This window comes from Polistes fuscatus, unplaced genomic scaffold, assembly GCF_010416935.1.
Source record: "Polistes fuscatus isolate 324 unplaced genomic scaffold, CU_Pfus_HIC Scaffold23, whole genome shotgun sequence".
NCBI lineage: Eukaryota > Metazoa > Arthropoda > Insecta > Hymenoptera > Vespidae > Polistes > Polistes fuscatus.
Window position 1 is genome coordinate 2,651,296 of NW_025113100.1, and position 14,977 is coordinate 2,666,272.

At 26.9% G+C, this 14,977-nt stretch overlaps 1 protein-coding gene across 1 annotated transcript; it reads left to right on the forward strand.

The window, feature by feature from the left end:
• Positions 1 to 299: 299 nt before the first annotated feature.
• On the forward strand, positions 300 to 14,337 carry LOC122518165 (calcium-transporting ATPase type 2C member 1). The gene is given in 18 exon segments (XM_043636908.1): positions 300 to 517; positions 6,129 to 6,196; positions 6,429 to 6,668; positions 10,204 to 10,404; positions 10,521 to 10,610; positions 10,695 to 10,792; positions 10,878 to 11,136; positions 11,215 to 11,551; positions 11,654 to 11,710; positions 11,712 to 11,821; positions 11,914 to 12,070; positions 12,155 to 12,325; positions 12,424 to 12,739; positions 12,860 to 13,045; positions 13,144 to 13,291; positions 13,365 to 13,460; positions 13,540 to 13,681; positions 13,972 to 14,337. Coding segments are annotated over 16 exon segments (2,619 nt in total). The 5' UTR covers positions 300 to 517; positions 6,129 to 6,196; positions 6,429 to 6,551; the 3' UTR covers positions 14,106 to 14,337.
• The last annotated feature ends 640 nt before the right edge of the window (positions 14,338 to 14,977 follow it).

A 14,977-nucleotide genomic window follows, 5' to 3' on the forward strand; every position in this document is an offset into this window, starting at 1 on the left:
AGAAAGTTTCAAGAAAACTTCCATTGAATTTTTAAGAATAAATGAAAAGTAATGAAAAATTTCATACCATAAGACATTAATTAAATTTATTAAAAAAAAAAACGTAATTTTATTCTAACTCTAATGAAAATAATTTCGAAGTCCTTTCGAGGTCCTACGTGACCAGTTTGATCGATTAATCGCTTAATCCGTCATTGGTTGGAGCTTTCTTAAATAAATATTTTTAATTTCGACCATTGGCCACACGTTCTAGGGATTTTCGACCATTTTGCACTAATTCGCCGCGGATGGCGTTGCAATCGCTCGAAAGATCCCGACGATTTAGTTCGTGTCAATTCGTCGCTCGGTGACGTTTAGTTCGATTGAATCTACTGTCAACGGAGTACGAGTTTCCAAATCGTTTCTTACGCGTTTAAGAAATGACAGAAATATGACAACGTATATACGAATTTAAGTAGTGTTTTTTAACATTGTCTCGAATATCATTTATCAAGAGGAAGAGAGAAAAAGGGAACAAGTAAGATATACTTTTGATCGATCTTATTTTCGATATACTTTTACGTCTATTCATTTCTTTTTTCGTTCTTAAACATTACGTGACACATTTTGCACGACTCCCATATAATATCATTGTTATTCCTTTCACCAATTGATTCTCGAGTTATACGATTTAAGAAGTTGCCAGCAAGTAGTTAATTGAAATCGTTGAGAAAAAAGAAAAAAAAAAAAGAAATTAAGAGGACGATATCGAGTCGAGTGCATCGACCCGAACCGAGTTATTGATTTTCCCCGTCAACTAGCACACGCGTATAATATACCCCCTTACGTTTTATTATTTTACCTGTTGTGTCTGTGTCGACATTTGTATTACTTATTCGGCTTTTATTTCTTTATTTTCTTTTTATACAAAAAACAGAAAAAAAAAACATTCATTTTTCTCGCAATATTTCGTATTACCTTGTAACGAGATGTTTCGAAAAATAAAACAAAAAGAAAACAAATGGAACTTCATTTTCGTACAAAAAATAAAATTCGGTTACTAACCTACGTTAATTCGATACCACTTGGCCTAGTTTCATTGAACTTTCGAAAGCTGGCCTCTAAGAAGACACACAACGCAAGCTCCTTTGCATTTTATTCGTGTATAAAAAATGAACCATCGTAATATATTTTTTCTTTTGTTTCGATCTCATAACCCCAGATCTCGATAAAATTTCGATTATTAATCGATTATTATATTTCTAACATTATCGCGAAAAAAGTATGTTAATTTTATTTCATTAATGATTCATTTGAATCATTCCACCCCCGCCCCACCTCAGCCCCCCATTTCGTCATAACATTTAAATTAAATAAGAAAGAATTGATCCTTCGATATAGTTGTCCTCGTTATTTAAGTCATCGATCTTTAAATCATCGATCGATTTTAAATTATCGATCTTTCGAATATTACGTTTCTTTTATTTTCTTTTATTTTTTTTAATCTATCGTTCGTGAGACATTTGATTAAAATTGACGATAGTGTGTGAGATGGGGGTGAGGAGGAGGAAGAGGAGTGGGAGGAGGAGAGGAGAGGAAAAAACCGTAAAGACAATTAATTACGAATTGACTAGTACCAACTGGTACCCACATATATATATATATATATATATACAGTTATCTTCCTGTATTTATTAAAATTCTACGAATAATCAATTCTAAAATATCGCGTATAATTTGATTATAAATAATTGTGTTGACAACTAAAAAATTATCATCGAATATATTTGTCAATATCTGTTTAAAGAAAAAATAATTTATAATTGCATTTTAATATCTAGTATAAATGTATTTTAAGTATTTTTGTCTGATTATTTTTTGTATTAAATATTTTGTTCGATTTGTTGAGGAAAAACAAAATGTCCTCCTGATATTTTATGAAAACATATATGATGAATGTATTAGTCAATATCCGTTTTAAAAAAAACATTTATTATTGCATTTCAATATTTGATATTATAAAATGTATTTTAAATACTTTGTCTCTGATTCTTTTTTGTATTAAATATTTTGTTCGATTTGTTGAGGAAAAACAAAATGTCCTCCTGATATTTTATGAAAACAAATATGATGAATTTATTAGTCAATATCCGTTTTAAAAAAACATTTATTATTGCATTTCAATATTTGATTATAAAATGTATTTTAAATATGTTTGTCCGATTCTTTTTCGTATTAAATATTTTGTTCGATTTATTGAGGAAAAACAAAATGTCCTCCTGATATTTTTGTAAAAACAAGTATAATGAATATATTAGTCAATACCTGTTTAAAAAAGTTTATGATTGCATTTTAATATTTGATATTATAAAATGTATTTTTTAAATAATTTTGTCTGATTCTTTTATGTTTTTTTTTTTTTGGTATTAAACATTTTGAAAACGAGTATATAATCGTTGTAACGGTACAAAAAAATTAATTTAAATATTCGAACGTTTCGAATGATCGCGTAAATAGATAAAACAAAAGAAAAAAGACACAAAAATAAAACCGGTACCAAAAAATTAATTTAAATATTCGAACGATTCGAATGATAAAACAAAGAAAAAAGAAAAAAAACACAAAATATAAACCGGACAAGCTGAAAAAGAGGAAAACATTTCGAAAAAAAGGAAAAAAAAAAAAAAAAAAAGAAACAGGATAACCATAAAAGTCAATGATATAATATCGTTGAAGAATGTAAATATTTAATGAACAAGTTGTATGTGGTGTTTTTCCTTGCTGATCGATACACCAACATCGAATATACCGAAGAAGTCTTCTCGCAAGTAATGAAAGTAAACCATTTTCATAGTAATTTTTATCGAATTTAATTGAATATCGCAAGGCTATACAATAGACAGGAGAAATTTGTCCGAGGTCAAAGAATATTCCTTTTTCTCGTGGCATATTATATAGTTGGATATATTTCGTATATGTGTTTAGGTATCTATTCGACCTTCGCGTGACTAGAAATTTGCGTAGGCGGCAAATGAACGAGTATATAGGACTTTTGTTAGAACACGGTAATGTATATTATGTTTTTTTTTTTTTTATATAAGTTCGTACGATATTTAAAATTATTTAATTAAAAAAAAAATAGCTTTATTGGAACACCACACTATTCTAAAATAAAAACTATTTAATAAATATATTAGGATTTTTTCATAATAGTTCATACGATATTTTAAATTATTATTTAAACAAAAAAATAAAACTGTGTTAGAACACACACTATGCTAAATCATAACCCATATTTAAAATATATATTATGTTTTTTTTTTTATATAAATTCATATAACGTGTTAGAACACACACTATTCTAAATCATAAACCCATTTAATAAATATATATTATGTTTTTTTTTTATATAAATTCATATAATATTTTAAATTACTTATTTAAAACAAAAAACAATTGTGTTAGAACACAGACTACTTTAAATCATAAACCTATTTAATAAATATATATTATTTTTTTTTTTTATATATAAGTTCATATGATTTTTTAAATTATTTATTAAAAAGAAAAAAATAACTGTGTTAGAATATAGAAACTATCCTAAATAATAAAACTATTAAATAAATATATATTAGGAGTTCATACGATTTTGTAAATTATTTATTTAAAATAAAAAATAAAACTGTGTTAGAACACAGACTATTTTAAATCATAAAATTATTTAATATAATATATATGTTTTTTTTTTTTATATAAGTTCATACGATATTTTAAATTATTTAATTAAAAAAAAAAATAACTTTATTGGAACACACACTATTCTAAATTATAAAACTATTTAATAAATATATTAGGATTTTTTCAATAAGTTCATACGATATTTTAAATTATTTTATTAAAAAAAAACAACAGTGTTAGAACACACACTATTCTAAATAATAAAATTATTTAATAAATATATATTATGTTTTTTTTTTTATATAAGTTCAAATAATATTTTAAATTACTTATTTAAAACAAAAAATAAAACTGTGTTAGAACACACACTATTCTAAATCATAAACCTATTTAATAAATATATATTATGTTTTTTTTTTATATAAGTTCATATAATATTTTAAATTACTTATTTAAAACAAAAAACAATTGTGTTAGAACACAGACTACTTTAAATCATAAACCTATTTAATAAATATTATTATTATTTTTCTTTTATATAAGTTCATATAATATTTTAAATTATTTATTTAAAATAAAAAATAAAACTGTGTTAGAACACACACTATCCTAAATAATAAAACTATTTAATAAATATATTATATATTATTTTTTTTTTATATATAAGTTCATATGATTTTTTAAATTATTTATTAAAAAAGAAAAAATAACTGTGTTAGAACACAGGAACTATCCTAAATAATAAAACTATTAAATAAAATATATTAGGATTTTTTCCAATAAGTTCATACGATTTGTGTAAATATTTATTTAAAATAAAAAATAAAACTGTGTTAGAACACACACTATTCTAAATAATAAACCTATTTAATAAATAAACATTGTTTTTTTTTTTTATATAAGTTCATATAATATTTAAATTACTTATTTAAAACAAAAATAACTGTGTTAGAACACACACTATTCTAAATCATAAATCTATTTAATAACTAAACATTGTTTTTTTTTATATAAGTTCATATAATATTTTAAATTACTTATTTAAAACAAAAAATAACTTTGTTAGAACACACACTATTCTAAATCATAAAATTATTTAATAAATATATTGTGTTTTTTTTTTATATAAGTTCATATAATATTTTAAATTACTTATTTAAAACAAAAAATAACTGTGTTAACACACACTATCCTACTAATAAAACTATTAATAATATATATTATGTTTTTTTTTTATATAAGTTCATATAATATTTTAAATTATTTAGAGTTTTTCCAATAAGTTCATATGATTTTTTAAATTATTTAATTAAATAAAAAACAACTGTGTTAGAACACAGAGATAATTCTAAATAATAAAATTATTTAATAAATATATATTATTTTTTTTTTTTATATAAGTTCATACGATATTTTAAATTATTTATTTAAACAAAAAACAATTGTGTTAGAACACAGACTACTTTAAATCATAAACCTATTTAATAAATCTATATCGGTTTTTTTTCAATAAATTCATATAATATTTTAAATTATTCATCATCATCATCATCATCATCGGCCTATACTGTCCACTGCTGGACAAAAGCCTCCCTCATTTTGGCAATTTTAGATGTGGTTAGTGAATTTTTGACTCCCTCAGAATCCTCGAGGCAGACCTTTTCCAAGGTGTGGGATTTGTCATTTGCTGAGCTACCCATACCTGAGGTATGTCTCCGGTCTTTTGAAAATTTACCATGTTTGAGAGGTTTTTAGCCTTAATCTCTTCCTCGATGGCTAAAGACGTGTTGGATTTTAAATTATTTAATTAAAACAAAAAAAAAACGTATGAATTTATTCGTCAATACGTTGATAAATACAATGGAAGAATAACAATATTCGTAAAGTACAAGTAAATTAGTATAGTTTTCAACTAAAATAATTTATTTTAAGTTTGTATGTGTGAGGTTCTTTCCTAATATAATAATAATAAAATACATGATAATATATATAATAATAATTAAATAAACTTTTATATTTTGGCCAACAGAGCTATAAAAAAAAAAATAAATCTATCTGTGTGTGTCTATCTATTTATTTATATTATATAAGATAAGATAAAAAAAATTAATTTCCTCGCTTGGACGATCAGCTATTACAAATTCTATACTTTTATTGTTTCCATTAGCCATTGCAATACAAAAACTCCCTCTTCCTTGATTAACTTATGATTTGTTATTCATTACATAACAAATTATGTACTTACATAAAAGAATCGTTATATAAACCGAAATTTTTGTTTTTTTTTATATTATATTATATATAATATATTAATTATTATAATAATTAATTTATAATTAATGAATAATATATTAATAATTATTATATTATTATATATATTAATATATTATTATATATATAATATAATTAATTTATAATTAATTTATAATATATTAATTATTATTTTTTGTTTTTTTCTTGTTCTCCAATAGAAACAAAAAGGGAATCAAAAAGCAGAAAAGTAAAATAAAACAAAAAACAAGTGTAACATATGAAGAAGGTAAATTTTTTTGATCACACGTATGTTCTACATTTTTCTATTTTTCTTTTTTTTTTTTGTTATTTTCAATGAAAAGTATCTGAATCGATGAATTATCGATCGAATACATTTCATACATACTTTTTTATATCATCGAATAGATTTTTTTTCTCTATCCTTGATACTTACATATACATAATTGGAAAATTCATTTTGTATTCTTCTCACGAGATACATTTGAAATATTCTAAAGAGGGATAGAAGAAGGAAGGAAGGAGAAGAAGAAGAAGAAGAAGAAGAAGAAGGAAGACGAACCTGAGAACAACGAAGGAAGATTTATTGCAAATAAACTAAAGAAACTTTCAGTAACGTAGAAATGAAAGATACCAGTGGTACAAAATACGAACAATTCTTCGACGACGCAACGTTGGAGATACCACCTGACAAAGAACCCAAAGAACAACACCAGAATAATGCGGATTTAAACGAGGAGGTAAAAATAAACTTAACTAATATTTTCATTATTATTATTATTATTTTACAATATTACAATATTTAATCACTAAAGTTCGTTAATTTATTGTATTGAAAACCTTACTTTTTCAATTACCTAATGAAATTGTTTTTTTTTTTTTTATTATAATAAAATAATAATATTAATAAATAATAATTAAATAAATAATAATAATATATATATATATATATAATTTTGATAAATATATAATAATTAATAACAAATATTTATAATATAATTTTGATATAATTTTGATACTTTCATATTTAAAATATTTCTATGCTTGTTCAATTTAAAAAAAAACAAACATTATTAATAATAATAATAATAATAAAAGTAATAATTATATAATAAATAATTAAATAAATAATAATAATTAATAAAAAATAATTATAATAAAATAATAATATTAATATTATAATAAAATATTAATTATTAATTATTAATATTAATTTTTAAAAACAAAACACGAACTTTTTTGGTTCACCCTAATAATAGAATGTGTGAACACAAATGGCGATATAATTTTGATACTTTCATATTTAAAATATTTCTATGCTTGTTCAATTTAAAAAAAAGAAAACATTATTAGTAATAATAATAATAATAATAATCAATTATATCATCATCATCATCATCATCATCATCATCGTCGTTGTCGTCGTCGTCGCCGTTGTCGTTTTTATCGATTTTCGATTAAATATTATTACACGAAGTAGATAATATACTTCCACATACGTGTGTTTACGTATAAATATTACAAAAGCATTCATTTAAAATTCCATGAATTTTCTAAGTTTATGAGTCTCCGAACCGAGTATCGATCGAGTGTCTCCATTCTGTGTCGTTTTACTTTGGTTTAACCAGAAACGTGACCCCCATCCTTACACAATCACGTTTACTTTTTTATTTTACCTTTTTCATTGTTCTTTTTTAATTTTCTTTTTTTTTTCTATTATATTTTTTCGTTATTTATATAAAATATTTTTATCCTTCTTTGTGTAAACTCTCATGGCGTGTGTGTGTGTCGATTATATCGTTGACAATAGTTGTTCGATATTAAAAGCTTCAGTTTAAAGGAAACATTCTCGAAGAAAACTTTGATATTCTCGAGAACGATGAGCCAACAAATAGTTGACTTTCTTGGCGACCAAACAAATTTTTCATTGTCTTTCGAAAGAAGAACGTGGGTGAGTCTGTTGTGTTCACTATGGGGCATCAAATTACCAATTTTATTCTTCTTTTTTTTTTTATTTTGAAGGACGGGGGACGTGTTTTTTGTATTTTTTTAGCTATGTTCTCGATGCTACCAATAATTTTATTATTTTTCTTTTGTTTAAACCTTTAATTTATGTTATTTTAGATAAAAAAAACAATTATTAACACGTTACCTGACAAATTGCATGCAATTAAATTTCATTATCACCTGGTGTTTCATATTTATTAGAGGACACGTGAAAAATGAACGTGTTTTGAAATATGCATATTCAATTCTAATTCTTGTATTATATACTTTTCATTATTTTTAATGTTTTAATATATCTATCGTACATTTAAAAAAAAATACGTTCGAGAAACGGACTCGTTTGAAGATTACCAATTGATTACTCGCGTAAAATACGAATAATTGGCCAACGTTGTGTCCTAATTTTGCTCCAAATAAATTAACACCGCTTAGAGTTATCTTATTGACAAAAAAAGATCGTATCTAATTTGATACGTAAAAAAAACAAAAAAGAAAAATATACACATCATCTTCATCTCCGTGTCCGTATCATCGCGAGAATTTCATTTCTAATTTACACTCTTCTAACATATTCGTGTTTTCTTACATGTTTTTTTTTTCTTTTTTATAGAAATGATTTATAGAAATTTTCGAATTATTCCAAAGGAAAGATGAATTATCTTAAATTAGATAAACAAGAAATTTATACCACGAATTCTCGTACTGCGTGTCATAAATTCCATTGCAATTTATATACTAAAGGAATTCATAAAAAAAAAAAAATATTAGACGAATTGAAATGGATTATTTTCTAAGTTTTTATACTCGTCTTTACATTTATTCATTTGTATTTATTCATTTACAAGAAAATTCAAAAATTAAAGGTGGAGCAGGGGGAGATAGGTGTAGAACGGCGTTTTTACAATGATTTTCATGAATTTTTTTAACACGTGACAAATTTATATTATTTATTAATATTTGTTGGGTCATTTTACACGTATATTTGAGAATATATTCTGAAATTTTCTAAGATTTTCCACGAAAAGTAACGGAAATATCAGCTGCCGCGCATTTTAGGTCGCCGCCACTTGACTGAACAGTTTGTGTGCGTTCTAAAAGCCACAATTTTTATCACTTATTACTCAGAGAATTTCCTTTCTTTTTTTTTTCTTTTTTTATATATGTATCTTTTCTATGTGAACTACGGTTTCCTCTAAAAAATTGAATATTCGAATTTTTATAGATGAATGTGAACACATAAAACATGATTTTCTGCCATTTTTTTTCGTACCCTTTTTTCGTACAGTAAAAACAAAATACTTTAAACAAAGGATAGCGAGAAACTACATAGCAAATTTCAAAATGATTGATTGAAAACTTTTTGAACTCGAGTGTACACAAATTCGAAGAATAGTCGTTTCGAGACCAATTTGAATTGGAATTTTTGACTTGAAATTTTAGGAGTATAATTTTTAATAGTTTTACAAGTGATTTATGAAAAAAGAAAAAAAATTGAATTTTTTGAAGCCTCTACACCTATTTTCCCTTTTAAATAATAGACTCTGTCGGTAATGTAGGAATTGATCGTTCGGAATGCGATAAGTGTGTCATTTTTCGGGTCACGTGATCGTATCGAATACAACACACACACACATATACTACGTATAATGCATCACATTGTTATACATACAGTTACACGGAGAAGATATAATTACGTATAAAACTAGTACACGTTTCATTAGCCGGTTTGTTATCGTCATGACATATGTTTGCATTTATCATGCTCATTTTTCATATATACAGTTTACGAGAAAACTATTATATATATATATATACACACATAGAAAAGTAGTATAAACACTGCTTCGTTTTTATTTTACTATATACTAGTTCTTTTTATTTATTTACGCACGCGCGTTAACCTCGAAATTCTTTTAAAAAAGCGCTGTCAGAATTCAATGTTATTTCGTTAAGAAAAAAATATATTATTATTTTATATAGTGACAATTATGTAAAAATAAGTGATGTGATGTTATTAAATGTGAAATTGAATATGAAATAAATTCGTGTTGGTTATCGGAAAAATAACCGCGCTTAAACTATGCGTCATATCATTTGCAGGTTAGAAAACGTCACACAGTTAATTTCATTAACAAGCATGGACAAATTTCTAAATAATAATAATATCTAATATTTATTTATTATAATAAATATAACGTTCGTTAAGCGAATCATGTTTATTCGATACAGCGAGTGGATTATGAGAATTATATTTATTTTATGTTTAAGGATAAAAATAAGGATAACAAAATGTGGTTAACGACAGCTGAAGCGGCAAGTCTTGGTGCGGAGGAGGTAGCAGCAAGATTACACGTTGATGTCAGGACAGGACTTCAATGGCAAGAAGCCGATCAAAGGAGACAACTAGTTGGTTTTAATGAATTCACCGTTAAAGAGGAAGAACCTACGTGGAAGAAATATATCGAACAAGTAACATTCTTATTCTTTCTTATTTATTATATTTTTGTATGGTTACGCTAACAATTGATAAGGTTTCTATGAATTAGGTATGTTTAATCGGTTGATATATGTTCTTGTTTTTGCAGTTTAAAAATCCATTGATTCTTTTATTGCTCGCATCCGCATTTGTCAGTGTTTGTATGAAACAATTCGATGATGCCGTCAGTATTACAGTGGTAAATATCTCAATCATGTTAAATATGATAATTATTTATCTTAACAAGTTTCTTCATTTACATATTATATTTTTCTTTTTTTAGGCTATCATAATAGTTGTAACTGTTGCATTTGTACAAGAGTATCGTTCTGAAAAATCTTTGGAAGAACTTAATAAACTAGTACCTCCTACTTGCCACTGGTAAATAATTTTAAGTTTTCAATCGAAATCAAAATAATGAATTATTCTTACGTCTTATCTTATTATATTGTTTTCTATTTTATAGTTTACGAGAGGGGCAAGTAGAAACATTTCTTGCTCGTAACTTAGTTCCTGGAGATGTAGTTTATTTAAATATTGGTGATAAAGTACCCGCAGATATTAGAATATTCGAAGCTATAGATTTGGCTATCGACGAAAGTAGCTTCACTGGAGAAACTGAGCCAGCTCAAAAATCAACGGCTCCTTTGCTTAAAACAAATGGATTAACTTCGAAGAAAAATATTGCTTTTATGGGAACGTTAGTGCGTTGTGGAAATGGCAAAGTAAGTGGAAGTATTTCAAAAATTCAAAATCATTGTTTAGATTTTATTCAATTATCTATTAAACATGATATATCTTAGGGTGTGGTAGTAAATACAGGAGAAAAGAGCGAATTTGGTGAAGTCTTTACAATGATGCAAGCGGAAGAAGCACCAAAGACACCATTGCAAAGGAGTATGGATATTTTGGGTACACAATTATCGTTCTACTCATTCTGTATTATTGGCATCATTATGCTACTTGGCTGGGTCCAAGGAAAGGCAATTTTAGAAATGTTTACAATTAGCGTCAGTTTAGCAGTAGCAGCTATACCCGAAGGTTTACCTATTGTTGTTACCGTAACACTAGCGTTAGGTGTTATGCGAATGGCAAAGAGAAATGCTATTGTTAAAAAATTACCAACTGTTGAAACCCTTGGTAAGATGGTTTAATTTCAACTTATGGTTATCCCCAATCATATTATTAATCATCACAGATATTTCTTTAATGTGTGCGCATTTATTTTATTTCATTGTACAGGATGTGTAAATGTGATATGTTCGGATAAAACTGGTACAATTACCAAAAATGAGATGACTGCAATTTGGAATGTACGGTTGCGCTGAAAAATATTTACGCCTTCAAGAATATCCATTTTCTTCTGAACAAAAGATGATGGCTGTTAAATGTGCACCCAAATATGACGAAGTAAGCAACAATCTTCGATAACGAATTATAATTTTCTATCTGTAACTTCAATTTTTGAATTGCGTTTTATTTCTTTTTGTTTTCTTTTTTAGAATAAACAAGAAATATATTTTGTAAAAGGAGCCATGGAAAAGATTTTGCCGCAATGCACGAAATATTATGCAAACGGTCAAGAATATCTATTGAATCAAAAGAAAGATCAAGAATTTTTAACGGAGGCTTACGATATTGGTCAACAAGGGCTGAGAGGTGCTGTTTAATAAGTATGAAGATAAAGGATATCGAGATTTTGTTCTTACTATTGCTCATATACTGTCATACGTTTGTTTTTAGTATATGGTCTTGCACGTGGTACTTCGTTACAAGATTTAGTATACCTTGGTCTTGTGGGTATATTTGATCCACCAAGGCCACATGTTCGCGAATCAATTGCAACCCTGATGAACAGTGGTGTCAAAGTTAAAATGGTTACTGGTGACGCTAAAGAAACTGCTGTTGCTATTGGTACGTTTTTTTTTTATAAATAAAAATTATTCCTATGTTTAATCATTTTTTAACTATGTCCATTAATCAATAATTTTTCAATGATATTATTATTACAGCGAGTATGATTGGATTGGATACACTTCATTCGCGTTTGATGTCAGGCGACGAGATTGATTCGATGTCCGAACTGCAATTAGAACAATTAATAGAAAACGTTAGTGTCTTTTATCGAGTTACACCTAAACATAAATTGTGTATCGTAAAGGCATTACAACGGGAAGGCAATATTGTGGGTATGACAGGAGATGGTGTCAACGATGGGGTAGCTTTGAAAAAGGCTGACATTGGTATAGCTATGGGAAAAAATGGCACCGACGTTTGCAAAGAAGCAGCTGACATGATATTGGTCGATGATGATTTTGGAACAATTATGTAAGAACATAATATAAATTTGTTTATACATACATATCGTTGCATACTAAAACCCTTAAATGGGTTATCTCTGTAATCAAAGGATTAACAATAGAATCATTTTAAATTTGTTACTTTTAGTGCTGCGATTGAAGAAGGTAAAGGTATTTTCCACAACATTCGTAACTTCGTAAGATTCCAATTGAGCACAAGTATAGCAGCATTATCTTTAATTGCTCTTGCCACATTGATGAGCGTACCAAATCCATTAAACGCAATGCAAATACTTTGGATTAATATTATTATGGACGGTCCACCTGCTCAAAGGTTTGGGAAATCTTGGAGATATTCATTTAATTTTCTCATAGTGGTTTTAATATAATTGATTTATTATAAACGTCATTTTTTATTTTGTTTATTTACAGTTTGGGAGTTGAACCTGTCGACAAAGATGTTTTAAAACAAAAGCCACGAAATATTAAAGAACCTATGATCACAAAACATCTCATAATAAATGTATTATTGTCTGCTTTTATTATAATTGCCGGGACAACGTGGGTTTACAAGAGAGAGGTAAGAAACGTTACTTCTATTACAATTATTTATATTTGTTATATTATGTTTGTATTTTTCATGAATTTATTAGATGACGTCGGATGGTCATACGGCACGAGACACGACAATGACGTTCACTTGCTTCGTTTTCTTCGATATGTTCAACGCATTAAGTTGTAGGTCGCAGGTGAGAATATTTGTCATTATTGATGAACGACTATTTTTTTCTTTTTTATTGTTTTATTATAATATTCATTATATTACAGAAAAAATCCATTTTTACAATTGGATTATGGAGTAACAAAATGTTTTTGGTAGCTGTAACATTATCGGTAATAGGACAAATGTTAGTCATTTATTTTCCTCCATTGCAAAGAGTATTTCAAACCGAAGCATTAACAGCAAACGGTAAGTAATGTTATCAATATCTGCAAATGTAGAATCAGCGATACTCAGAGCCACTTTCTTTTTCTTGGTCAACGACAAGAAGCGGTCAATTGTTGCCGCTATAATTCAAGATTATTAATTTCTTTTTATACATAGATAAATTTAAATTAATAATTACGCTTTTGAGACCGCACGTTAAAGCTTGGTAAATGTATCATTGATTGAATACAACCGACGACCATATAAATGCGATAAATGTAATAGATTGTAATATTTTTCTGACGGATGATACAATTTTCATGAAATTTCAGATATCTTATTCTTAGTTGCATTGACATCGAGTGTGTTTGTGATTAGTGAAATGAAAAAGTTTCTGGAGAGGCTATTACAAAAGCGACGTACTGGTGGACAATACTACAGTAAATCAGAGATGGACTTTGTATGACAGTTGCAGTCTGCCGAAGATAAGGCGGACAAAGATCACGTGGAGTGAATATAATTAACATGAATTATTATCGACTAGAGCAATTGGCCCTTCGATTAAGTAACATCATTATTTCTTTCTTTTTCCCTATTTACATTCTCGATATTGTCCTTGCGGAATATATCTGTGCAATTTAAATACGCGCGAGGACACCTTATTTTCAAACGAGAAAAGATATTATTCTGTGCTGTTCTTTTTATTTTTTTTCTTGTCCTTCCAATGATTTTTTTTTCTCTCCCCCTATCCTCCTTCCCTTTTTCTTTTTTCTCCCCCCACGTCCCCCCGTATAATTTGTAATCGCATTTTTTACCGTTTGTAAGGAAACAAAAAAGAAGAAGAAGAAGAAGGAAAAACGACAACCATTTTATTCGATTACATATTTAATCGATTTTCTCTACTATTTGCATTGTAGACGAGAAACGAGAATGTTTTGCGTTATGAAATACGGCGATCGTAAAAAGAAAAAGAAAAAGAAAAAGAAAAAATGAAAAAAAAAAGCAAAGGGAAAGGAAAGGATAAAGAAAAAACGAAAGAGATGAAAAGAAGAAATAAAAAAAAGAAAAATAATAATAATAATAATAATAATAACAATTAGGTCACACTACTTATCTTTAATAATTATGATTGTACGTGTGGTAGATATTTAATAATCTTTGCACATTCCATGCACCTTTTCAAATATTATACCCATTTGTCTTTTGAAATATCGTCTATAATTATTAATCGCACGTATCTTTTTTCTATGAACCCCCCAAATCCACCCCCACCCTCACCCCCCCCCAAAGAATTTAATAAATAAAATATTTCCGTCGTCGTCGAATATTCTTTAACAC